Source organism: Anopheles coluzzii, chromosome 2, assembly GCF_943734685.1.
Source record: "Anopheles coluzzii chromosome 2, AcolN3, whole genome shotgun sequence".
Classification (NCBI taxonomy): Eukaryota; Metazoa; Arthropoda; class Insecta; order Diptera; family Culicidae; genus Anopheles; species Anopheles coluzzii.
In genome coordinates this window covers 92626500-92651681 of record NC_064670.1, presented here as the reverse complement: position 1 = coordinate 92651681, position 25182 = coordinate 92626500, and the positions used below count along the sequence as shown (strand labels likewise).

The 25182-nt window shown below is 43.5% G+C and overlaps 3 protein-coding genes across 3 annotated transcripts in view; 2 read left to right on the top strand and 1 right to left on the bottom strand.

The window, feature by feature from the left end:
- The window catches only part of LOC120950992 (pupal cuticle protein Edg-78E-like), a 175672-nt gene that overhangs the window by 19136 nt on the left and 131354 nt on the right, over positions 1–25182 (bottom strand). The window lies entirely within an intron of this gene.
- On the top strand, positions 11211–13006 carry LOC120952728 (apyrase-like). The gene is made up of 2 exons (XM_040372199.2): positions 11211–11596; positions 11666–13006. The coding sequence occupies exons 1-2, from the start codon at positions 11249–11251 to the stop codon at positions 12947–12949; spliced, it is 1632 nt and encodes a 543-aa protein (XP_040228133.2). The 5' UTR covers positions 11211–11248; the 3' UTR covers positions 12950–13006.
- On the top strand, positions 20285–22079 carry LOC120951976 (apyrase-like). The gene is made up of 2 exons (XM_040371015.2): positions 20285–20670; positions 20740–22079. The coding sequence occupies exons 1-2, from the start codon at positions 20323–20325 to the stop codon at positions 22021–22023; spliced, it is 1632 nt and encodes a 543-aa protein (XP_040226949.2). The 5' UTR covers positions 20285–20322; the 3' UTR covers positions 22024–22079.

Here is a 25182-nt window from a genome sequence, read left to right as displayed (position 1 = left end):
CCATCCCCGGCAGCCGCTCGCTAATTCGATTTAGCAAATGATGATCCCGTATAATTTATGCACACCCGGCCCCGGAATGGACATTCCGACGAAGCCATCCGTCCGCGGTCGATCGATCGGTCAGTAAAGGGTTCGCGATGAACTTGAGCGCACCTTCCAGGTCTGGCCGCGAGCGGCTGGGCCCCGGTGGCTGCTAATTACGCTTTTGTGGCCGGCGTGAAAATCCTCTCTCCGAGCCGAGCGGGACGACCCTCTCTGGACGTAGGACGGCTTAGTCTTGGTAGACGCGGACTGCCGGAATACAGGACTGCAGTCGCCGGTACCGGATGCGCTCAGCCTTGACCTTTGCTGTGCCGACCGTACACTACCACCAGCCCCACGGTTACCATTTGCCTGTCCTCCATGGCCAGCTGAACGCGCTTTTAACTAATGCGCAAACCAACCAAAAGGGTGACGATAAATAAGCGCATCGATGCGTTGTTTGCGCGAGGGACAGCTTTGGGTGATTATGCTGCCCATATAGTTGTTTTTTTGTTCCTTTTTCAAAACTCGAGATGCACTAAATTGTGCTAAATTAAGTTGTTCAACACGCTATCAATACACACCGGCAATTGTCATCTCGTGTGTGACACCCTCTTCAAAAGCACCCTTCAAACATGAAGCAATGGATGTGAGGCTCTCGATTACCAATATGCAAACAGCTCTGCAGCGAGCAACTTCAGCGTGCATCAAGATGCTTCGAGTGGGATAAGAATCTTCGGAAGCCTTTTTGCTTGCATCAAGCCAGCCAGCCAGTCAGTCATCCATTCATCTCGATCCATCAGATGCCGAACGGCACAATCAATGCAGGCATTATTACATCGCCACACATTCCAGCGTACGGTTTCGCGCCGTTCCGGTGAATGGAGACGCGTGGTATTTAATGAAGTTGACATTTAGCACCCGGCGGGCAAACTGTGCCATACGCCGGCACAGCCCTGCCTATCGTTTTCCCTTCCCGTTCTACCTTTGCACCTTTTGTCATTACTTCTCCCCCTGAGTATAGAATGAAACATCACATGCACAACCTCCGTACTCTGGGGCACTCATCTACGTCTTCTCTCGTCGTGGTGTGCGCAATTCGCTGTGAAATATGATTCACCACATTTTGCACACATATCGGGGTTCGGGGTGCTTGTTCTTGTGCACTGTACGGCGTTTCGTGCGGGCATACACACAGCGGTAGCCATAAATTCGTCGACTTACAGGCAAAACGATGCATCAAACAATTGGCAAATGTCGTAGCTAGTGTAGAATCTCGCAAAATTCGTTCATATCTACGATCGATCCACGCAGGGGGAAGGCTGAAGAAGATAGAGACATAATTCTTAGGTTAGCGTAGGTTAGCGAGATCTTTATTATGACACACAAATAGTGGGTCGTTTATTATGAAGAACAATAAGTGAAGGACAATAATTATAATCTAATAATCCGACTGAATATTAATTATTATTTATTGGTAAATATTCAACTGGCCATATGGTTTAATTAGGATGGGAAACATCAAAATTGATTGCTTTGATCTACATAGTCTAGAATAAGATACAAAAAATCGGTTGTTAAGAGTAAAAATTCCATAAATTCTAAACAAATAGTAACTTTAATAAGAAAAACAATTTATCAATTTTTTGTATAGAAATTCTGTTACAGGGTAACGCAAATTACAATTATTGCTACCTTTTTAGATTGATGGTAGAAGTCATTTACTGGATCAGTGTATGTACTGTTTCGGTAACTGTATCGGGACATGCTTGAGACTTATTTCTTGGCTACAACCGGTCTAGGTACAATTCTTGTATTGAAGTAAAATCAGTATATGTTTTAGGTGGTGTAGGGGATCACTTCCATGTTCTGTAATGAATTTCGTATAAGTCCCAGCACCACTTGCAAGAGCGAAATAGCAACACCGATATGCACTCTATCCCAGAATCGATATGAATTAAGGTTACAGGATCCTAAAGCTAATATGGTTTAGCGTTCAGTTATTAGCTCGGTATGGGTTTAGGATCTTCTCCTGAACTAGTATGATGTCAGGATCTGTTGGAGAATCGATATGAGTTTGGGATCAGTTCAAAGACTGGAACTGGAATGGGATCCGAACAAAATCCAGCTCCATTATAGGTTCTGGATCATTTTCACAACCAACATGGGTTAGGAATCAATACCAACTTCGGTATAGGACCATTTATACGACTCTTTTAGGCTTAGGATCTATACCAGGACCAATATGGGACCTGATTCAAATTCTTTTTATGGAACCTTTTGGATTAAAAAAAAACCTTTGGAGTTATGATATACCTAAGTTATATTGAAATCCTGTGTAATCGGCCCAAATTAACCACTTTTTAAATTAATTGTAATATCATTTTTGCTTTGAAGCTTACCATGTTTAAACTTTTATTTTGAAGCTTTTCTTTTGCACCAATAATGTGATAAAAAAGTTTGAAATGTTTTTTATTCATTCAAAAAGTTTAAATAAATAAGAAAAAACCCATTGTAACATCTTGTAACTCATAGCAAAAAGTAAATATTGTTACTGCTAAAAGAAAATCTTTCCTGATACATTGCTTCCCTCAACATAATCTAAAGAAACGATCAACATTGTTCGAACCTGACTCATCGCAAACTCTTGTATCTGCTTCACTATCAAGCGTGTAATAAATCGATTACGATTACAAAAATAAATAATGCAATTAGTGACCTTTATCGGGGATTTAAGCATGCCTACCAACATGCTCAAATCCATCAGTCACTCAATTCGCTAGGTCCCTTGGAGCCCATTATCCCTCAGGCCGTACCGTATCCGATTTATGTTCATCGGCCCATCCATTACGGACACTAACTGCACGAGCAGACACTAAAGAAGAACAATAAAAAAGAAACAGTTGTCATATCAATAGCCGTCGCTGTCGCTTGTAATAAAAAGAAACCGCTCACAATCCAACGATCGTCCGAACTGCAATGCCCGATCACGCGACTATTCATCGCAAAACTGTGGCGTTGAGATGTTTTTTTTTTTGCAACCTAGAAATGGCACTCGTAAAGAACGTCGAGCCAACCAATGTACGGTGGGTACAATGATAAAGTTACCTCTGCAACCTGTCCCCAGGCTGGATGGTAGAGTTTGAATCCGAAAACGTTGCATCTTCATTCGTGCGCTCGTTCGGGTCCGTCACCGTCACGCGGTTTGTCCGGGACTGGGACCCGTTGAAGTACCGGCGACATGTACTACACTACACGGCAACATTGTTTTCATGGCTGGCCTGACCTGGCAGGCTGAGAGGTCCGGGTGTCCGGTTTATGAATTTTACATGAGACACTCGGGCGATCGTTTCGTGTGTGCGGTAGATGGGAAGCAAAAACAAAATAAGGGGGTGATCATCATCTAGCACGGCACAGATCGAGCAAATTCTTCAATTCCGAATAGGGTTTGATGTTTGAAAATGGCAAGGTCGCGGTTACATCGACGACCGAACGACAAGCGAAACACCGGTTGGGAGGGAATGGGAGAGGAAGATCGCAAAGATCATCGGTACGTGGCGATGCTCATCAGGCATGAAGCAAAGAAGAGGTTGTTTTATTAGATTTTTCGCTTCTGTGCCTTCCCGTGCGAATTTCTCGGAACAACATTTAATAGTTCCGGTGACGATCCCTTCGCTAATAGAAGATGAGATCGCGCTCGTTTTGGAATAACTTCCTCGTCTGAAGCGAACTGGTCACGAAATCTCCTTAAAATCTTCCTCCTATATATATTTGTATACATACAGAGCACGCAAATAGGTTCACCTTGACATCTCGATCTTGTGTGTTTTATTTTTGTCCATGTGTTTTTGAGTCCTCGCACCTGTCGGAAGATTTCGATATACACCGGAAATGTGATCCCACCATCATTTAGATTGGTTCGATGAAGTTTGCTAGGCCACCGTGCGGTAAGAAGGTCTCCATCTGCGGGTGGGCCTCCAATTCCTCCTTCTACTAAACCGACCTCAATTGTACCGAAATGTCACTCGATCTCGGTACTCGATCTCGGTTGGCGCTTGCGCTTGCTCGTCTCAAATTTCCTGCACAGTCATCGTGATCTTCACCGAAGAGGTTGACTATTTTTAACCCCATGCAGTTTGGTTTGGTTTTTTTGGGGTCATTGTGTCGTGTGCCGGATCAGTTTCGTTACTCACAGTAGCTGTTGCCAACACTAACACGCGAATGACGTGTCTGTGCGTATCAACCTTTTTGCCAGATGCAGAACGGCATCTTTCTATTGGAGTTATGACGGATGTCTCACAGCAAAAAAAAAACAAGCCCCATACATTCTGAATGGAGATCGGAATGTCCCGTGCAGGGAGTCCACCTTCACCCGGTAACCTGTGGGTGATATTTTACACCCGTAAGCCGTCATCGAGTACCAAAGAGGCCTGTACGGAACAGGTATACTGTAGTTGCAGCGGCGTTAAACAACGAACCTGCGTGTAATTGATGGCTCATGGAAGATCATACCACACCGAGGAAGCTTTCGTGACAATTGGGCTTCGGACATGGGAAGCTCCGAGGGCGGCATGACCCCGAAACTAATTTACTTGTAATTTTCAGCAAACCCACACCTCTCCGGACAGATCGTTGACAAGCGCTGAAATCCGGGCGAATTACCGTTTGGCCGAGTGGGAAGCAAACTGGCCGATTCTTTAACGCTATTTTCGCCACCACCACGGCTTGCCGCTAAATGTCAGTGACGTGACCAGTCCATTGCAGAGCCCGATGAGAATGGGGCCTACCGAGATTTGATTATTTTCCCATTAGCGAAATGGCACGAGTGGTACCGGCGAGCTTTAGCGCCTACCAGGACATTGAAAAAGCGGCATGCTCTGCTCATAGGCCGCTGGCGCTTGAGGAGCTCGTCTAGGAACTAGGCACTCGGTCCAACGTACCCAAACGTAACCGGTGCTCATCCGCTTCGCTTTGTTCTGATCGGCCTTGTGTGATTTATTGCGCTCAGCTGTCCGCTTGCGCACCTAGCTCGGGCGAAATATGACACCCAGGAAGATGGGGCGGATGATTTGTCATGCCACTTTTTTTTTTTGGCGGCAAACGCAGCGCAGGTTGACCTTTTGAGCAACGCCCCACTTCAACCCTGGTCCGCTCCACGGGGTCGGGGGAGGGGCCAATTTGAATTTGAGTTCATTAGTCGGGCTGGCATGCAGGATGATGGGTACTGGCTGGGCAGAATTTGCTCAAGGTCAGCGAGATGGGCTCATCCGCGTTAAGCTATCTTTAATGGCCGGTGGTTGTGAATGAGCAACCGATGCTTGATTCTGTTCACCTATAGATTGATTGAGAAGCTGCGTGATAAATATGTACACTTATACTGGTTTCTATTTATCAACTAGTGATAATGAACATTTGTTCAAACTTATCGTGCGACAGCTCATCAATCTCATGTTTCGTGTGAATATTTCGTAAAGAAAATATGATACTAAAAATAGTACTTACATGCTTTTGTCATTTGGTGTATCTACTCACTAGGTTATCTACGCTTTAAATATTCTGACGTAGCAGAATTGTCTTTCTGGCTGTATCTCATGTACAATCGATAGTAAGGGAATTTAATTCTTAGAGAAGGAGGCGAATGCAGCCATTCGCAACACTCAAAGACTCTCTATATCTTGTGTTTTTGGTTCTTTCGAGAACTATTTTGACCTCTTTTCACGATTTTTCAATGTCCTCCACATATTTTATTTTTTTAGTTTTATTTTTTATTTTATTCCTTTAATTGCTCGGCCACGTAGGGTTACAGCAATAGTGCTTACTGACTATAGTATACAATAATTCGCGAAGGAGTTGGAAGGAGTTTATGGTACGGAAAAAGGAGCGAAGACGGGATCGGTAGACAGGATAGGATAGGTTGAAATCGAACAGATCTGAAGTATTATTAAAATACGACATAGCTCTTACAAAAGGCTCATTGCGAGCAAAACCTGTACGACATATAGGTAACTGGAGACGAAAACGATAATGTAAGGTGCGACAAGGTGCATACAAATGTAAGCGCGATAGAAGGGAAGGAGTATCAATTATATTAAGCAATATGCCAGCAACGAAAGAAGCTTGAGCGACCGAGAGGCGGTGCTCCAACTTGGCAAGGCCTAATAGAGTGCATCTATCGTCATACGAAGGAAGCGGAATAGAGTGATGACCCAGCGTCCTACGAAATACGATCCTCGTAAAACGTCTCTGGATCCTCTCAATCCTTTGGAGCAGGGATACTTGGACAGGAGACCAGATGACACAGGCATATTCTAGTACGGAACGGACCCAACAACAATAAAGGGACTTGAGACAAAAAAGATCACGAATTTCAATGGACATGCGACAAATATAACCAAGACTTTTGTTGGCCTTGTTGATGACATAGTCCGTGTGCTCCTTGAAAGAAAGACTCGGGTCAAAGAAGACGCCAAGATCCTTAGACAAGGAGGCACGGGGAATCTCCTTGGGACTCACAGACACTATAAGCATGAGTTATACTTGTAGAGGATCGGAAGAAAGACAAGACAGAATAGAACAACAACAAGACAGTGGAGGACACAAGACTAAACCTGAGTTAGAAGCACACCATGTAGAGAATTTACAGAGCCAAGATTGTAGGACTAGACAATCATCAGCTGTAGAAGATACAGGAAGAAAAAATTTAACGTCATCCGCATATAACAAGAAGCCGTTAAGAGGAAGGATCGAAGTACAGTCATTGAGGAAGAGAATGAACAGTAAGGGACTTAGGACACTACCTTGTGGGACACCCGAAGAACTAAGAAAACATTCAGAGAAAGAGCCACAGATTTTAACTACATATGAACGATTCTCAAGATAGGAGTTGAACCACGGCAATATAGAGCCACCGAAACCCTATTTTCGGAGTTTAGCAACAAGTAATGATAGAGGTATACTGTCAAATGCCGCTTTGAAATCGGTATAGACAGTGTCTACTTGCTTACCACTAGACAGGTTATGATATAGTGAAGACAAAAAACACATTAGGTTGGTGGGCACTGTGCGATGGGACATAAAGCCGTGTTGCTCCGTAGAAATATTTTTTATCACAAGGCATTACAGATAAATGGACAATTGACTCGAGGATTTTTGAACACGCACAAATAATAGAAATGCCTCTGTAGTTTGATGCTAGTGTACGATCACCTTTCTTATAAATGGGAACAACCCAAGCTAGTTTCCATTGACTAAGAAAAATCCCTACACTAAGCGAGCGAGAAAAAAGACGTGTGAGAATAGGAGTGAGGGTATTGCCATAATTTTTTCAAAACACAGGCAGGGATGCCATCGGGGCCTGGTGAAAACGAAGTTTTAAGTATCATGGAAGCTACCTAAAAATCATACAAAAACAAGTACCATCAAGGCATGCTGCATTAATTTTTAGTTTTATCAATACTGACTATTTTTGATTGATTGATTCATCAATGAATTGATTTATCAATGAATAAACAAAGAAATTAATTAATTTATTTATTTATGTATGTAATTATTATTATTATTTTTTTAATATTTATTTATTCATTTATTTATTTATTTATTTATGTTCTTTAAAAAAAAACAACAAACAATCAAATTGAAATGTTTTTTTGACCAAACACTGTTCACCTCATGAATTTGATTGTCAAAAGTGCGGATTATCGAGGTACGGATCCGTGTGCGTGTGGAGCGTGTGGATTAAAAAGATGCGGATTACCAAGCGTACACTGTATTTATTTATTTATTTATTTATTTATGTATTTATTTATTAATTTATTTATTTATTTATTTATTTATTAATTTATTTATTTATTTTTTATTTTATATATTTTATTTACATATTTTTGTATTTATTTTTACTAATTTGAATGTGATGAAAGTTTTAAAAATATTAAAAGTAATGCTTATAAACTAATGTTGCCTATCTCTAATTAGTATAGAGTAATTCCTAACAAAACTTGCACTATTTATGAAATGGTTAACGTGGAAGATGTGGAGACCTGAAGGCAGGAATGGAAGAAAGACAAAAAACACGTAAAGTCGTAATGGTCCATATCATCATTTAACTGTCTGAGGAAGTTTAGTAAAGGATCATTATTACAGTACAAGGGCTACAAAATAGCACCATATATCCCACTTTACGCAAAAAACCATCCATTTTATCATTAAAGGTATAAATATGTAAAGACGTTAAACCTCCTTTAAAAGAATTTCCTTAAACATGGCCCGACTTTTAACTGCACACTCTACTGATGTGTCATTTATGACGCCAGTTTTACAGCGGGGCCCGTATAAATGTTATGATATTTTCCGACCCTACGGCGTAACCGAGCTCCAAGAAGACTTTTTAATTTACTGACGCTCTTTAGCTATCGCGCGTACAGCGCGACATTTGTGCCCGGCGCCTTGTTATCCCCATGGCGGTTGCGATAGAATGGCCCTCCCCCTGTTCGAACGGGCAAAGACCACCGCTGTAAGGGAATCACATAAATCCCGTCCCGTGTGTATGCAAAACATCACACTGGCACACGCGTAAGCAGTGGCCCGTTTTGGCGATGGATCGATGACTACGTCGGTGCGGATTTGAATTTGACACCGCACACGGCAAACAGTAGCAGCCGGAGTGTCGATCGGCGGGTTGAAATCAGCATCAGCAGAGAGGGCTTTTCGAGAGCCCAACTGGCCGCTGCTCATCTGCCGAGTGAGCGTGTGTGTGTTTGTGCAATTATGCAATGTGCGGTTTTTTCTTCTTCTCCTTTGCCTCTGTACACTCGCCTACGGCCAAAGTGTACAAGAACGTTCAACTTTACACTTTGCACATGCAGCTGCCGGCCAACGATCGCTTGGCCGGGTGTAACGTTGCCGGCCGTTATCGAGATAGGCTTAATTGCCCAATAGATGGCACCACTATTCAGTGGATCATGTTCACGGTGCCCGTGTTCGGTACCCCAAAGTCGACACGTAAAAGCTTAATCCGTGTGCGACAGTTGGAAGCGTACCCGCTTGCCTTGGTTCAGCTGCCAGCGCACGGTCAAAGGTTGGCAATCGTTATCTTCGGGACAGGAGTGGTGTGATGTGGGGAAGAGAGCAACGACAAAAAAAAACAGAAGAAGATACCACCCACCCAACGGCCCAACGCATCGAGCGATGCGCACAAACCGGTTAAAACTAGGTTTCACTTGAGGTGCCAATCCACCTTCGAACGTACGACACAACTGCAGCAACACGGCGCACGATCATAAAACTACGCCGGCCGGGTAGGATTCTTGCACATGTATCACCCGTTCGGAGCCGTTCGTTATCCGTTCTATCAAGGTCGGCCGCCCTGCTCCCAGAGGAACACGAAAGCACGCGACGCGAATTGTCGCCGTGACATCTTGCCATGCACTCTATAAACCCCCCGCTGCCGGAGATGTACCGTGCGAGAGTTAATGAGTGAACAAGCTTCAAGACTCGGGATGGCGTGGGAAATGGATCTTAAAAAATGCTACAACAAGGATTTACAAGATTTTATTTGCCAATCCAAGGGTCGAGAGGGACAGTACTATCTTGCCGCTCGATAATGTACGATTAATTGCCTTGCCGCTTTTATGACGACAAGAATTAATCGTAATTGGACCACCATGTAACGTAGACACCCATCCCCCATCGGGAGCGAGCGATAAAGGAAAGCGAAACACGGCGGAGGCTCGTTATCGAACACCGCACGCATGCACCGATTAAACGATAGCATGCCACCATCATCTTCAGGTCACGTTTACGATTTAGTGCGGGAAGCAATTTGTCAGCATTTCGTCAATCGCGGCATGATACGGCAGTCTGGCGGAGCACGGATATTGTACCTAATCTCACGTGGACGAATTCCCAAACAATGCTTATCTTTTACTAGCCGTATATTATCGAATGGTGGTTGAGAAATTGGATTTGGGTTGAAAAGTTTGTATAAAAAATATCAATATACTTGTTATTGTTCGTCTCGCAGTTATATGAAGAAATGATTTAGCCCTCAGTTGGGGAGTATGATTGCAGCCTAACAAGATGAACCAAGGTTATCCATTTCAACGATATAAGCACATCTGCCAGCTCCACTGCAATGGCATAGAAAAAACTCACACTCAAAGTTAATAATGTTTATTTGATGTCTTTGAATTCAAGCGTTCACAATATAGTGGATTATTTTGATAAAATAAAAGTTGCTTTTGAGCTTCAGTCTAAACATCAAAAAGTAAAACTTTCACACAGAATAGAGTTTGATAATAAATATATAAAAAAATTGTCTTTAACACAACTCATTTGACCATTTTTATACTGAAATTTGTTTCCTTAAAACTGTTTCTAGACGACCCAGTAGTCATAACCAAGGTGGCTAGATAGAGTACACGTGAGGTTTTAATTTTGGTTACCGTGATAGATAAGTTTTTCTATGCAGATTGGAGCGTGGGCCGAAATGATTCAAGAGGACTTTCCATACACTGCAGTTCTTTACGGTAGTGAAATGAAAAATAAGTCAAAATACACTGGAACTGACCTGAACTTGTCAGTATTATTTTTCAACATGTTTCAGAAAATATGAGGATCGTCTAGAAGGAATAAAAGATGAATGTGTCTCTATACTTAAGACTTACTTGAAGTTCAGTATACATAGTCCTCGTAGTGCAACCAATTAATTTAGAACGATTCACTTGTAAAGGAAAAGAACGTTACCCTTGTCAGGTGAACCAAGTCCGACAGTAACAAATTCGCAAACATTTAACTTTGAGCAAACGCTTCAGACAACGACTCTATTACTTCATCTTCTTCTCCTTCTTCTTCTTTGGCACAGCAACCGTTGTCGGACTGGGCCGGTTTGTGTCACTAGTGGGCTTGGCTTTCAATGACTTATTTATTACCATAAGAGAATCGGCTCTGTTACTATTCTTTACATGTATTCTAAAAGTAACTTATCCGTCATGTACTTACATTGACACACATTAGTTTTGATTTTCCAGCCATCATACTAAGGTTTAATCTGGTATTACAACACAACATCGCTTAGCTCCATTAGATTGATTCGTAACCATGCCTTGATAATGCTATCGTAATACAGTTATCAGACCCGGTATGTTGTGAAATAAAATTTGGGTTAGAGAATTTACTATAAAACCGCTATGAAAAGACTGTTCAGTTCGTGTGATAGCTTTGAAAAGGTAACATGAAGCAGTTCAGGCAGCTAACGGTGGCCCTTGTGGTTACGGTGGCTTTGGTGAGCTTCGCCCAAGCTCAACAAGATGGACCACTGTTCCCGCTGACCGTTATCCATTTCAACGACCTCTACGCAAGGTACAATCAGGTGAACCTAGAAGGTTTCACCTGTGTTGGACAGGAACGGTGCCAGGGCGGCTACCCGCGCCAGGTGAGCGTCGTCCGTCAGCTGCAAGCGGAAGCAGAAAACTCGCTGTACGTGAACTCTGGCGGAAGCTTTAAGGGTACGCTCTGGTACACCGTACACCGCTGGGAGGTCGTAGCGGCCATGCTGAACGTACTGCCAGCCGATGCTATGGTAAGTTGTCATCGAATCATTGTGTTGCGATGTCATGAAGTAAACCTCTATATTTTAATTTCCTTACAGACGCTTGGTCGATTTGATTTCTTCCACGGACTCGAGGGTCTGAACCCTTTCATGGAGGCATCGGAAACGCCCATCGTACTCACCAACGTAGATAACTCGGCTGAACAGTCGTTCGTCAACTTCGAGCGATCGGTAGTGGTCGAACGGTCGGGTCGTCGCATCGGCATTCTTGGCGTTATCCGGCCCGACGTGAGCGCTATCGGAAATCCAGGAAATCTAACCTTCAGCGATCCCGTGGAAGCCGTCCGGGAAGAATCGGCTCGCTTGGCTGCGGATGGTGTCGACATCGTGATAGTCCTCTCGTACTACGGCCATAATAGCGAGCGAAGACTGGCTCGTAACTGTGGTCCACACGTGGATTTGATTGTGGGAGGAAACTCCAATACCGTGCTGTTCAATGGCGATGCTACCGATTTCCCACTGGAGGTCGAGGGCGACTACCCCACGGTCGAGTTCCAGCCCGACGGACGCCGTGTACTAGTAGTGCAGGCGGGCTCCTACGGACGCTTGGTAGGCAATCTGACGCTCTTCTTCGACGAGGACGGTGAGATCGAACAATGGGAAGGCAATCCAGTGTTTCTTGATGCCAGCGTACCTGAAGATCCGGCCGTTATGTCAGCGCTGGAGCCGTTCCGCTTGGAGGTGGAAACGCTTGGAAATCGTACGGTCGCCGTGGCGGAGGTAGATATGTCTCGACAGGATTGTGTGACGGGAGAATGTTTGCTTGGCACGCTGATTACCGACTCCATGGTGCGAGCTTTCTTCCCAGTTTATAACGCTATCGCGCTACAGAACCGTGGCGGAATTCGTGGAGATCTTCAAGCCGGCACGGTAACTTACAAGCAGTTGTTCGAAGTGTTACCCTTTGAGAATCGGCTGTACTCGATGCTTTTGCGTGGTAATCACATTATGACCGTGCTGGAAGACAGTGTCCGTACTGCCACGGTGAACAATGGAACGGTTCAGGCTAGGGATCTGCTGCAGGTATCCGGTTTGCGTGCTACGTACCGTATCGACAATCCACCGGGCCGCCGGCTGGTTTCGCTGGAGGTGCTCTGCCAGCAGTGTAGTGGAGAGGTGTACGAACCGGTCAATCCGTTCCGGGAGTATCGAGTTGTCGTTACGGACTTCTTGGCGGAGGGTGGTGATCGGTTTGCCGCGTTCGTTCGTTACGGAATGGATCTTCAGCAAGGACCAATCGATTTGGAAGCGTTTGAGGAGTATGTTGAGCGTAGATCACCGCTGCGGGACGAAGCTGGTGGACGCATTCGGTTTGTCTTCTAAAGATGGCGTTTTTGAGTTAGCATTGTAAGAAATAAATGTATATTACTGTTATTTTTGAGAATGTTGTTTTTCAACACGTTGACGTTTGACGTTTAACGTAAAAGTCGCTTTCGCATATCGATCAGTATCTTTTCTTGAGAATCGCGCTGTTTATCTCACTATTTTTCGGTTTCTGTATAATCACAGTATTTTAGAACACCGTTCGTATATCGTGCAATAGTGCGTTTATCTCTGTGACCCAAAAACTCGCGCATATTTCGCATTTCGGATCGAGTCTGAGTTCACGCGTCCTGACCGCCATCGCTCTTGTTGCTGCAACGACAACCTGCACCGTTTCCCGTAGAATGACCCGTATTTGCAACGCCTGCACTATGGAAATTGCGGAGGCATCTATCAGCTGCTGCCTGTGCGACTCCCCATTTCATCAGCGATGCACTTCGGTTCCCGCTGATCTGTTCCTGCGCATTTCGGAATATAAACAATTACACTAGTGCTGTATTGGCTGCAACAACGTCTTCATGAATCCGCGCACCAAGTTCGTAAAAGACGCAGCCATGCAATCTGGGTTCCAGGCGGCAATAACAACTGTAGCCGAAAGCATCAAGACCGTTATGGAGCCATTGACTAACGAAATTAAAACTGAGTTTGCACGCATGAGCCAACTTGACCCAAAAACTCCACGTAGCAGTCACCCTCCCGCAAAAATTCGTCGCATAAATCCATCCAAACGTTTGTTTTCCGATGTCATTAAGGACAATCACGCATTGTTTACATTCGGTGCTACGAGCAATCAAAGAAATAGCCAAAACAACAATACGAAGCGAACTGACGATCTTCAACGCAAAACTCATGCACCACCTGTGATAACTGGCACAAAAAAGGATATAGCAGCATTTCCGATCAAAATAGTTCCCGCTCATTCCGCGGTGCAAAAATGCGCGTTGTATATTTCCCGGCTCTCTCCCGATACAACCAGTGACCAAATTGTGAAAATGGTCAAACAAGCTTTATCCATTGACGATGCTACAGCATACTGTCTTATTCGCCAGGGTACAAATACGGCTACACTCTCATTCCTGTCGTTTAAAGTGTTAGTGCCTTTATCACTACGTGACAAGGCTCTTTCCCCTGACACCTGGCCTCTTGGCCTATCAGTACGTGAATTCATTGACTACCGAACTCAACAGCCGACTGCAAATTTTTGTATACAACCGCCAATGGGTCTCTCCACCCTTACAACTTTGCCTACGGTGCTAAATATTCGGTCACCGCCACTGCTGGATCACACAATTTTATCGGCACACACTCCACGCACATCACCAACACCGCAAACCCACTAATATTCACCGGTATTCAGTCCACGCACATCGCGCACACTTACAATCACACAAATCATCCTGACACGTCTCAAGAAACGAAGAACACCGGCGCTGAAACAACGTTAGTAAATAATAATTGCACTTACCAGACGATTGTTTTTCCTACAACAAACAATATTTTTTCTACTGAGGCAGTGCTGGACGAAAGGCGCACGCAACTTATTGATCGTGAAACCAAAACAAACCATCGCCAAAGAACGGACACTACACTCACACAATCGCACGGCTATCATGTCAATCCTACAGGGGTCGCCTGCCGTAATAATACTGACGAATTATTGTTCCTGTACCAAAACGTTAGAGGATTGAAATCTAAATGCAATCAAGTATTTGACTATGTTTCTACAACCCACTATGACGTTATTATCCTGACTGAAACATGGTTGGATTCAACGATTGATTCCTCGGAATTGTTCCCGGATAATTATACAGTGTATAGAACAGACCGCAGCAGCAAAAATAGTAAAAAATCAATCGGTGGCGGGGTTCTTATTGCCGTTGCTTCACACCTACGTACAATACTTTGTCCTACACAGGATACCGTTGAGCAACTCTGGGTAAGAGTTTATGGTAATAAACGTACTTTTATCACGGGTGTAGTGTACATTCCTCCAGATTTAGTAAACAACACTACTACCATGCAAACTATCTGCTCCACCATAGATAATATTGCTTGTGCAACCACCGATACGTTTCTCCTATTCGGGGACTTTAACTTCCCCAATCTTTCCTGGAACACCGATGATTCTAACGTTCCTGCACTGCGAATCAATTATGAGAATTCACGAATTACGGACAACTGCCGCTCTTTGCTAGACTGCATCTATAGTAATGGGCTCTCTCAGATAAACTTTATACCTAATGCATCGAATAACATTCTCGATCTCATAATTGTTTCTGACGAGATCCTACATTATTGTGCCCCACCGGTGGTGTCACCTTTCCCTATGGTTGCCGTTGATGTTCATCATCCTCCTGTTGAACTACACTTAACTGGTGCTGGCAATACAGCTCGTTCCTGGCGTTCTACCTCACCAAACCGTGTATCCGGCACACGTAACTACAGGCGAACTAACTTTATCCGTCTAGCTGAACTGCTTCAATCTACTGACTGGTCTTTCCTGGAAGGTAATCCGGATGTTAACTCAGCATTGGAACTATTTAACACAACACTACTGGCGCTTATATCTGATTGCTGTCCTCTAATGCCACCGCGTCGCAGTCCACCATGGTCTGATGCACGTTTACGCCGTCTAAAGCAAAACAAAGCGTCATGCTTTCGCTTTTACAGTACAAATGGTACACAACACTCCAAATTAAGGTTCATTGCTGCCCATAATGTATATAGAAGCTATAACAGACAACTTCATACTCGTTATCTCATTCGAGTGAAATTCTCGCTCATCAGACACCCAACACGATTCTGGAGGTATGTCGAATCAAAACGCGGTAACAGCTCGCTCCCCGATGTTCTCACATATAACAACGTCTCCACAGGCAGTAAGGAAGGCATGTGCAACTTATTTGCTGATCGTTTCAAGGACTGCTTTACTACGGATGATGCAAGCTTATCATTAGAAGCAGCTTTAAATAATGTGCCCCGTGATGTTGTTGACATTGATGTACGCGATATTATTATCTCGGTAGATACTGTACTACGTGCTCTGCAGCAGGTCAAAACCTCATACAACCCTGGACCCGATGGTATTCCTACGGCAATCCTTGCCAAATGCCGCGAATTGTTAGCAGAGCCTCTGTCTCAAATCTACCAGCTCTCTTTTGCACAAAGTACTGTACTCACGGCCTGGAAATCCTCTGTGATGTTTCCGGTGTACAAAAAAGGAGATAAAAACTCTGCTGAGAACTACCGCGGTATAACCACCTTGCCTTCTTGTGCCAAGGTGTTTGAGATCGTCATACAAAACTCGCTAATGTATCACTGTCGTTCTTATATTTCTACACGCCAGCATGGTTTCTTTCCTCGACGCAGTGTTACCACAAACCTGGTGGAATTCGTCTCCAACTGCCACGCAGCCTTTACTTCCGGAGCTCAGATGGATGCAGTATACACTGATCTTAAGGCTGCGTTTGATCGTGTGAACCATCGGTTGCTGTTGGCTAAGCTCGCCCGGATCGGTCTCTCTACTCCGCTGGTGAATTGGTTCAGGTCCTATATCTCTGAACGTAGCTACTATGTACAAATCGATGGTGTCTCCTCTAAGGTTTTCGAGAGTTCATCTGGCGTCCCTCAGGGCAGCAACTTGGGACCACTGCTGTTCTCGCTTTTTATTAACGACGTCACACTGGCCATTACGGAAGCAGATTGTCTGCTTTATGCGGATGATGTTAGGCTGTTTCGTATCGTACGGAACACTTCCGACTCTCTTTCACTGCAAAGATCGATTGATGTTTTCTCTGACTGGTGTATCAACAACGACCTGCTAATTTCTGTTGATAAGTGTACGTCAATGTCTTTCTTTAGAATAGCTAGTCCGATAAGGTATATCTATAGCATATCAGGGACACAACTACCGCGGTGCAATACGGTCAGGGATTTAGGAGTCACCCTGGATCGCAAACTAGATTTCCGACAACATTACTGTGATATTTTAGACAAAGCTAACAAAATGCTAGGATTTATTCGTCGACATTCGAGAGAACTTAATGACCCACACTGCCTGTTAACTCTGTATAAGTCCTATGTTCGTTCCATCTTCGAGTTTAGTTCTACAGTTTGGTGTCCGTTCTCTAGTGTTTGGTCCAATAGAATAGAAGCTGTCCAAAAGAGAGTTACTCGTATTGTCCTACACTTCACTCCGTGGCGTAATGTAACCCCTCGTCCATCGTATCATTCTCGTTGTTTGTTGTTTGGTCTGGACACACTTGCTAGGAGACGTGATAATGCCCAATGTACGTTTTTGTCCAAACTTATTGTCGGTGAGATAGATTCGCCAGAACTACTGGCTAGAGTCAACATAAATGTCCCTCCTAGAGTGTTCCGTAACTACAGACTAATAAGAACTGACCTTACAAGACGTGCATATAGCGAGAACGACCCAATGACTGCGATGGCCCGTAAATTTAATCAGCGTTACATTTTATTTGACTGGCACCTACCTACTAGATTCTGTTGATCCGTTTTGTCATTGTACACTGCGTTAGTTATTTAAGTTTTAGTTTTAATTCAGTGATAAGGCCGCTTGTTTGGCCAATCACTTAATACAATAAACAATACAACACGAAAATGTAAAAAATCTTTGTTCAAAGAGTTCACAAGTTCATATAAACCATTATCTTATACGTTATGTCTTATTGACGTTGTGTCATATTTCACTTTTTTTTTATTTTCACAAAATGCCGCAATTTTCTTGATTATTTTGATTTTTAATTTTATCAAACCTTTGAGCTACTGTCTTAAAACATAAAAACAAACATTTTCTTTCTTCAGGAAGTATGGTTTGTTGATTAGACTATACACAAAAACAATACGATTTATCACTAAGGCAAACATTTGGCTATTTTTATACTGAAATCAGTCAAACGTTTTTTCGCAAGTAAACATTTTTTCCTCATATTTTCACAAATACCACCACGCACACGAACTAATGCACTACGGTACTGCAAGCGAATATTTTACAATAAAGTGAAGTCTTTCTAGTCTCCCCGTAATAAATTGTGTCATAATAGACAACTGTCCACTTGTTTATAACAATAGTCGTTTTGAATTGACACCGCTGTCTACCACTTGCTCACACGTCAGATGGTGTAAGCTACTCTGTCCAATTCAATAACACAATTTTCGCCTTCGATTAGCAACTGTCAGATTCGGCACAGTTTGTTTTGTTGGGACAAATTTTGCAAAAACAAGACATTTTCAAACACGTTTCATTTATTCTAGCAATATGCAGTATAAACCATAAATTTCAATAAATCAAAACATTAATTTTGTTAATTATACAACAACCACAAGAAACCGTGCCGAATCCGACCGTTGTGCAATCGAAGGCGAAAATTGTGTTATTGAATTGGACAGAGTAGCTTACACCATCTGACGTGTGAGCAAGTGGTAGACAGCGGTGTCTATTCAAAACGACTATTGTTATAAACAAGTGGACAGTTGTTTATTATGCTGGTAAACCCTGTATACAGGTCGTCATAGGTCATAGCTATAGACGACCTAAAGGTAAATCGCGATGAAGGTGTCTAGATAGAACACTGGCACTGTGTGTTCCCACGATTCTTTGGGCGTTTCCCAGAATGTTTTGGTCTAATTGTATTGATATTCAATCGGACGATACCAATAAATTGTAGGAACGAACCAAAAATCTATGGGATACGATGAATAAATCGTGAGACGAGCCCAACAAATTATAGGAACTGACCAATAAATCGTGGGAAACCCTGTAATCTAGAGGAATAGTGTAGGGTCGTTATCATGCAATCCGTATCATTTTCTCCTTAAGCTTTCCGAAGTCGTTAATGCATGGGACAGGGTGACTGGCCCCCCGCTCACGAGACAACGTTGGACACTCCTGAAGCAGGCCAAGACCGCAAAGCGCTTGTAGTGCCGGATAAGTAAGTAAGTAGTATTCGTAGTATTATTTTATTGAAACTAGTTTTCTTAGCCTAGTTACAGGGCTAAGCAACGAAATGTGAAGGATCTTCTTTACTCTGAGCTATACGTCGAAATTATTGGCTTCGAAACTGTCTTGGAACTGCTCATGAACACTTACCGGTTCTGGAATCTATCATGACTCGATACAGGTGCTGAAACTGATGCTGAACCCATACCGATCCTGAAACTCCTACCGGCCCAGAAACCGATATTGAACACATACCAATCTAGGAACTGATCAGGAAACCTTACCGGTCCAGGAGCCGATCATGAACCCATACTGATCCTAAAACCGATCATTAACACATAACTCATACCGATCATGAACTTACACCGGTGTTGTAACCGAACATTAACCCATTCCAGTACTGGAACTAATCATGAACATATACAGATCCTGGAACCTATATTGATTCCGTGCAGGTCCTGGAACTGATACTGAACCTATACCGGCTCTGGAACCTATCATGGACCTATACCGGCTCTAGAACCAATCATGAACCTATACCGGCCCTGGAACCGATCATGAAACCATAACGATCTTGAAACCAATCATAAACCCATACCGGTCCTGAAACTTATCGTTAACCTATACCTGAAATAGCTCTAACTAACTATACCCGCTGTTTCAGGTATAGGTTTTATAGTGACTAACTCTGCTAGTCGACAAGCCATATCCGACAAACATTTGTATCGGAATAGCACAGAAGTTCAGCGTGGGAAGTATTGTAGGATTTTTAGCTTAATTTATGTAGTGATGTTACTTAACATGTAAGGGTATTCTAGAACGATTGAAAAGAGATTATTTCTCTACATTGTAGATTTGTTATAAATACAGCATAGAGAGTCCTCGCAATGCAAGAATTAAGAATGTTTCAATTCCATAGGAGAAGAACGTTAATAAACAAACGTAACAATCGCATGTAAGCTACTTCTCTTCTTTGGCTCAACAACCGTTGTCGGTAAAGGCTTTCCTGTATCTCTAGTGGGCTTGGCTTTCAAAGATTTTTTGGATTACCCCTCATAGCTGGATAGTCAGTCGTACGTATGGCGGCACGGTCTATTTGGGGCTTGAACTCATGACAGGCGTGTTATTAAGTCGTGCTTGTTGACGACTGTACCACCAGATTAAGTAAGCTACTTACAAAAAGGTTAAAAGATAAGCTGTTTAGATTATCGTACTGAGCTGCTATATGGCATTACAACACATGTGTACATCACTTAGCTCAATCGATTACTTCGTAACCATGCCTTGATAATGCTATCGTAATACAGTTATCAGACCCGGTATGTTGTGAAATAGGATTGGGATTGTCAGTTTACCATATAACAGCTTTGCAAGGTCTGTTCAGTTCGTGTGATAGCTTTGAAAAGGTAACATGAAGCAGTTCAGGCAGCTAACGGTGGCCCTTGTGGTTACGGTGGCTTTGGTGAGCTTCGCCCAAGCTCAACAAGATGGACCACTGTTCCCGCTGACCGTTATCCATTTCAACGACCTCTACGCAAGGTACAATCAGGTGAACCTAGAAGGTTTCACCTGTGTTGGACAGGAACGGTGCCAGGGCGGCTACCCGCGCCAGGTGAGCGTCGTCCGTCAGCTGCAAGCGGAAGCAGAAAACTCGCTGTACGTGAACTCTGGCGGAAGCTTTAAGGGTACGCTCTGGTACACCGTACACCGCTGGGAGGTCGTAGCGGCCATGCTGAACGTACTGCCAGCCGATGCTATGGTAAGTTGTCATCGAATCATTGTGTTGCGATGTCATGAAGTAAACCTCTATATTTTAATTTCCTTACAGACGCTTGGTCGATTTGATTTCTTCCACGGACTCGAGGGTCTGAACCCTTTCATGGAGGCATCGGAAACGCCCATCGTACTCACCAACGTAGATAACTCGGCTGAACAGTCGTTCGTCAACTTCGAGCGATCGGTAGTGGTCGAACGGTCGGGTCGTCGCATCGGCATTCTTGGCGTTATCCGGCCCGACGTGAGCGCTATCGGAAATCCAGGAAATCTAACCTTCAGCGATCCCGAGGAAGCCATCCGGGAAGAATCGGCTCGCTTGGCTGCGGATGGTGTCGACATCGTGATAGTCCTCTCGTACTACGGCCATAATAGCGAGCGAAGACTGGCTCGTAACTGTGGTCCACACGTGGATTTGATTGTGGGAGGGTTCTCAAACACGGTTTTATTCAATGGCGATGCTACCGATTTCCCATTGGAGGTCGAGGGCGACTACCCCACGGTTGAGTTCCAGCCCGACGGACGCCGTGTGCTGGTAGTGCAGGCGGGCTCGTACGGACGCTTGGTAGGCAATCTGACGCTCTTCTTCGACGAGGACGGTGAGATCGAACAATGGGAAGGCAATCCAGTGTTTCTTGATGCCAGCGTACCTGAAGATCCGGCCGTTATGTCAGCGCTGGAGCCGTTCCGCATGGAGGTGGAAACGCTTGGAAATCGTACGGTCGCCGTGGCGGAGGTAGATATGTCTCGACAGGATTGTGTGACGGGAGAGTGTTTGCTTGGCACGCTGATTACCGACTCCATGGTGCGAGCTTTCTTCCCAGTTTATAACGCTATCGCGTTACAGAACCGTGGCGGAATTCGTGGAGATCTTCAAGCCGGCACGGTAACTTACAAGCAGTTGTTCGAAGTGTTACCCTTTGAGAATCGGCTGTACTCGATGCTTTTGCGTGGTATTCACATTATGCGCGTGTTGGAATACAGTGTCAGCACTGCGACAGTTAGCAATGGAACGGTTCAAGCTTGGGATCTGCTGCAGGTATCCGGTTTGCGTGCTACGTACCGTATCGACAATCCACCGGGCCGCCGGCTGGTTTCGCTGGAGGTGCTCTGTCAGCAGTGTAGTGGAGAGGTGTACGAACCGGTCAATCCGTTCCGAGAGTATCGGGTAGTCGTGTCGGAGTTCCTTGCGGAGGGTGGTGATCTGTTCGCAACGTTTCCTCGTGACGGTATGGATCTTCAGCAAGGACCGATTGATTTGGAAGCGTTTGAGGAGTATGTTGAGCGTAGATCACCGCTGCGGGACGAAGCTGGTGGACGCATTCGGTTTGTCTTCTAAAGATGGCGTTATTCAATTAGGGTTATAGAAAATAAATGAATCATAATGCCAAATAGTTTGAAAATGTTGTTTTGCAAGTAAAAGAGCATTACATTTTTGTTTCTAGAGCTCACTAGTTTTTATCAAACTTGATTGTTTACTTTGTATCTTATCGTAATTTACTTCTTTTGATAGTCAACGTAATGTACCTATGCAGCAATGCATCACGTTTGTACTAGCATCGAAAGATAACAAATGCTAGGTGCAATCTATTTCTGATTACAACGTGTGAGTACATTATTACAAGATATACTGGTACTCCAACAAATCGGTTATCGCTACAGGATTTTCCCACGCAAGAAGAAAAGCGAAGTTTGATTAAAAATAAGTTGAAGAAAGCAAATATAAAATTTAAGAGATTCATCTTTTGAACGCTCATAAGACTATTACGAGACAGTTGGGAACGCATATCGTTAAGAGTTATTCAGAGTCAAAATTGCTTTCGTAAGATATTAGCTGTTTGGAAACGATCTTAGCCACATGGATTATATGATAACATGAAATAAATATGTGATCATGAGTTTAACTCAATTAATGTTATGGCCTTAACCGAATGGAATCAATTGATAAATACCCCAAATCAATGATGCCCCTAAGTAAACTCCCTCTGGCGGACACCCACTCTTAAACCACCGCTAAATCCGCCACTACTCGTTAGACAACATGCAACATCAACACCATCTTACTATGGTAGTTGTCTTTTTTTTATACAGGAAAAACGGTCCAAAAAGGCCGTATTGCGTAAAAGACTAGTTGTCTTTTATTCGAACTGGAATCTCTCCAACACAGACGATTAATGGAACAAAATATGTTCTTACATAAGCTTACGAGTGGATCGAATGACGCCCCGGGAGTTCTGGAAAATTTAATTCACAAGACTTGGTAAGATCTCGAGCACTTTTGAACAGTGAATTCAGGTCAACTGTAGTGATATTCAAAGTAGGGACCCTCTGATTAATATTGGGCCCCTTTCCGTTTCAAGATCGTGGGCTTAAATTTCAGCCTATCAGCTGTTTGCATTATATAGCAGTTTAGCGAGTAGACATCAAACTGGGCATAGTATACAGGTGGGCTTATCCCAAGGCTGTATTTAGAAGGCTGATTTTTATCGCTTCTGCTTCTGAATGAAGATTTCAAGAATGTTTTGTGTATTAGTCAAGCTACCAGAAAGCCTGTTTGAGCAAAAGTTTTCACCCGTCCTGTCAAAAAGGGATATTCAAATTTAGTTAGAAAAAAAAACAGATTCTAGATTTCACCACCTGATCTCTTCGATGCACCTTGGTATCAATGAAAACACCACCTTTATTATTGCCATTTTTTATTTAGGTACTAGAATCTTATTCTAGCTTTGCGGCTAGAATAATCTAGGCTGAAAATCGTAGACTAGTTTTGTGTGTGATTTTGTATGGAGTGTTTAGATGATTTCAGCGTCCAACTGTCAAACTCTATATAAAAAGCTGACTAGAATCGTGAAGGGCTCCATTATTAGATAATATAACTCTACACTACATATCGTTGATCCAAGCGCAAGTGTAACTAGATCATTTCAGTTTGAAGTGAGCTAAACAATAATAATAAGCTAAACAATTTTTTTTAATTTTAACGTTTTTATCGTAACGACATCTTTGTAAATAAGAGAAAACCTACAATGTTTTTGGGTAATATTAATAAATGTTTGTTTTATTTTCCTAAGATAATAATCTCGCTAAGCTATAGGTCCTTTTGGACTTCTCTTTAGAGTAATTTCGTTCAAATTCATCTTATTATATACATCCACTTACACTTATATGCTTCTGGATCAGATTTTCACTGCGTTCTCAAATCCATGTAACAATGCGATTTGATTGAGACCTGGCGTCTCACACGTCTCGCTCGTAAGCTTGCGTAAGTCACCAGGCTCCAAAAGACCCGGATTCTTCATGCAAACCTACCAGCCCATATTGATCGCAGATCAGTGCCCAGAAATAAAGGTGAGAATAAAACCTCCTTTCAATTCCGACTGACAGACGGTCATTTATTTTGTAACCCATTACTATCCCCGCCCACCCGGCTGTGTTGAATCGTGTGGCATGCAAATGACGCCCCATACGACACGGCAATGTTTGCTGCTGCTCGACATACTGTCACTTTCCGGCTGGATGGTTCAAATCATCCGAAATTGCCCTGCGGGATTTGTCGGCCCGGGTCAAAGCAGAAAGGTTTCGGCGGCAACCGTAATCTTGGTGCGTCGATCAAATCGGGCGTTTCGTTCCGACACCGACCCAACTGTCACATTAGCCTGTCCGCTGTGTCATTCTTTGGCTTTGTGGTGGGTATGGAAGTTATGGCGCAAATTCCTGGAAGCCCGGGGACTGTCTGTACGTGCTGAAATTTTGCGTAGCACGTTCCAGGGGTATGGTCAGCTAATCTAGAGATGATTATGATTGTGTGCTTCCCCCCTTGCTCGGTAGGGGTTGGTAATGACAAATGACACTGTGTTCGGGCGGGAAGCCACAAAGCAGCAGCGCGAGCAGAAGTGTTGCCCAAGCCGGGTCAAGGAAAGCATGATGAGGAGGGACATTGGAATTTCCGCCAAGAGAACAATTGTCGTTGGTGATGTATCTTGGGTTTTATGGTTGTGATGGATTCAAGATGGAAAATAAATAAGCAAAAGTTTTTATTTATTAAACTATTATTATAGGAAGGATAGTGATATTTTGTTTACATTTATAAACATACTCACTCCATATCGCTCTTTCTATCAATAATTCAATTTTAAGTGCTAATTTGACAATGTTTTCATACGCAGTGCCAAACCGTTATGAAGCAATAACTTATCACTTATCGGTAAAATATGATCGATCGCAGCCCCATTCAATTGCTCCTTCGGGCATTCGCGCGTGTTGCAACTTTGTTTCAGGTCGTTCGATTTCGTCACGAGCTCGATCGATAACGAGCGCCGAGGCGAGTGATATTTTATTATTAATCATTCTTCCCTTGCCCCCATCTCCCGGGGTCCTTAAGTTTTTGACCACCAAATATCCCACTCGATTCGGTTGATTTCGGGTACAACCCTAACGAGAACCGTTTCAGCAGCGATACTTTATGGACTACCGCAAGCATCGATGTAATCGTGTCCGT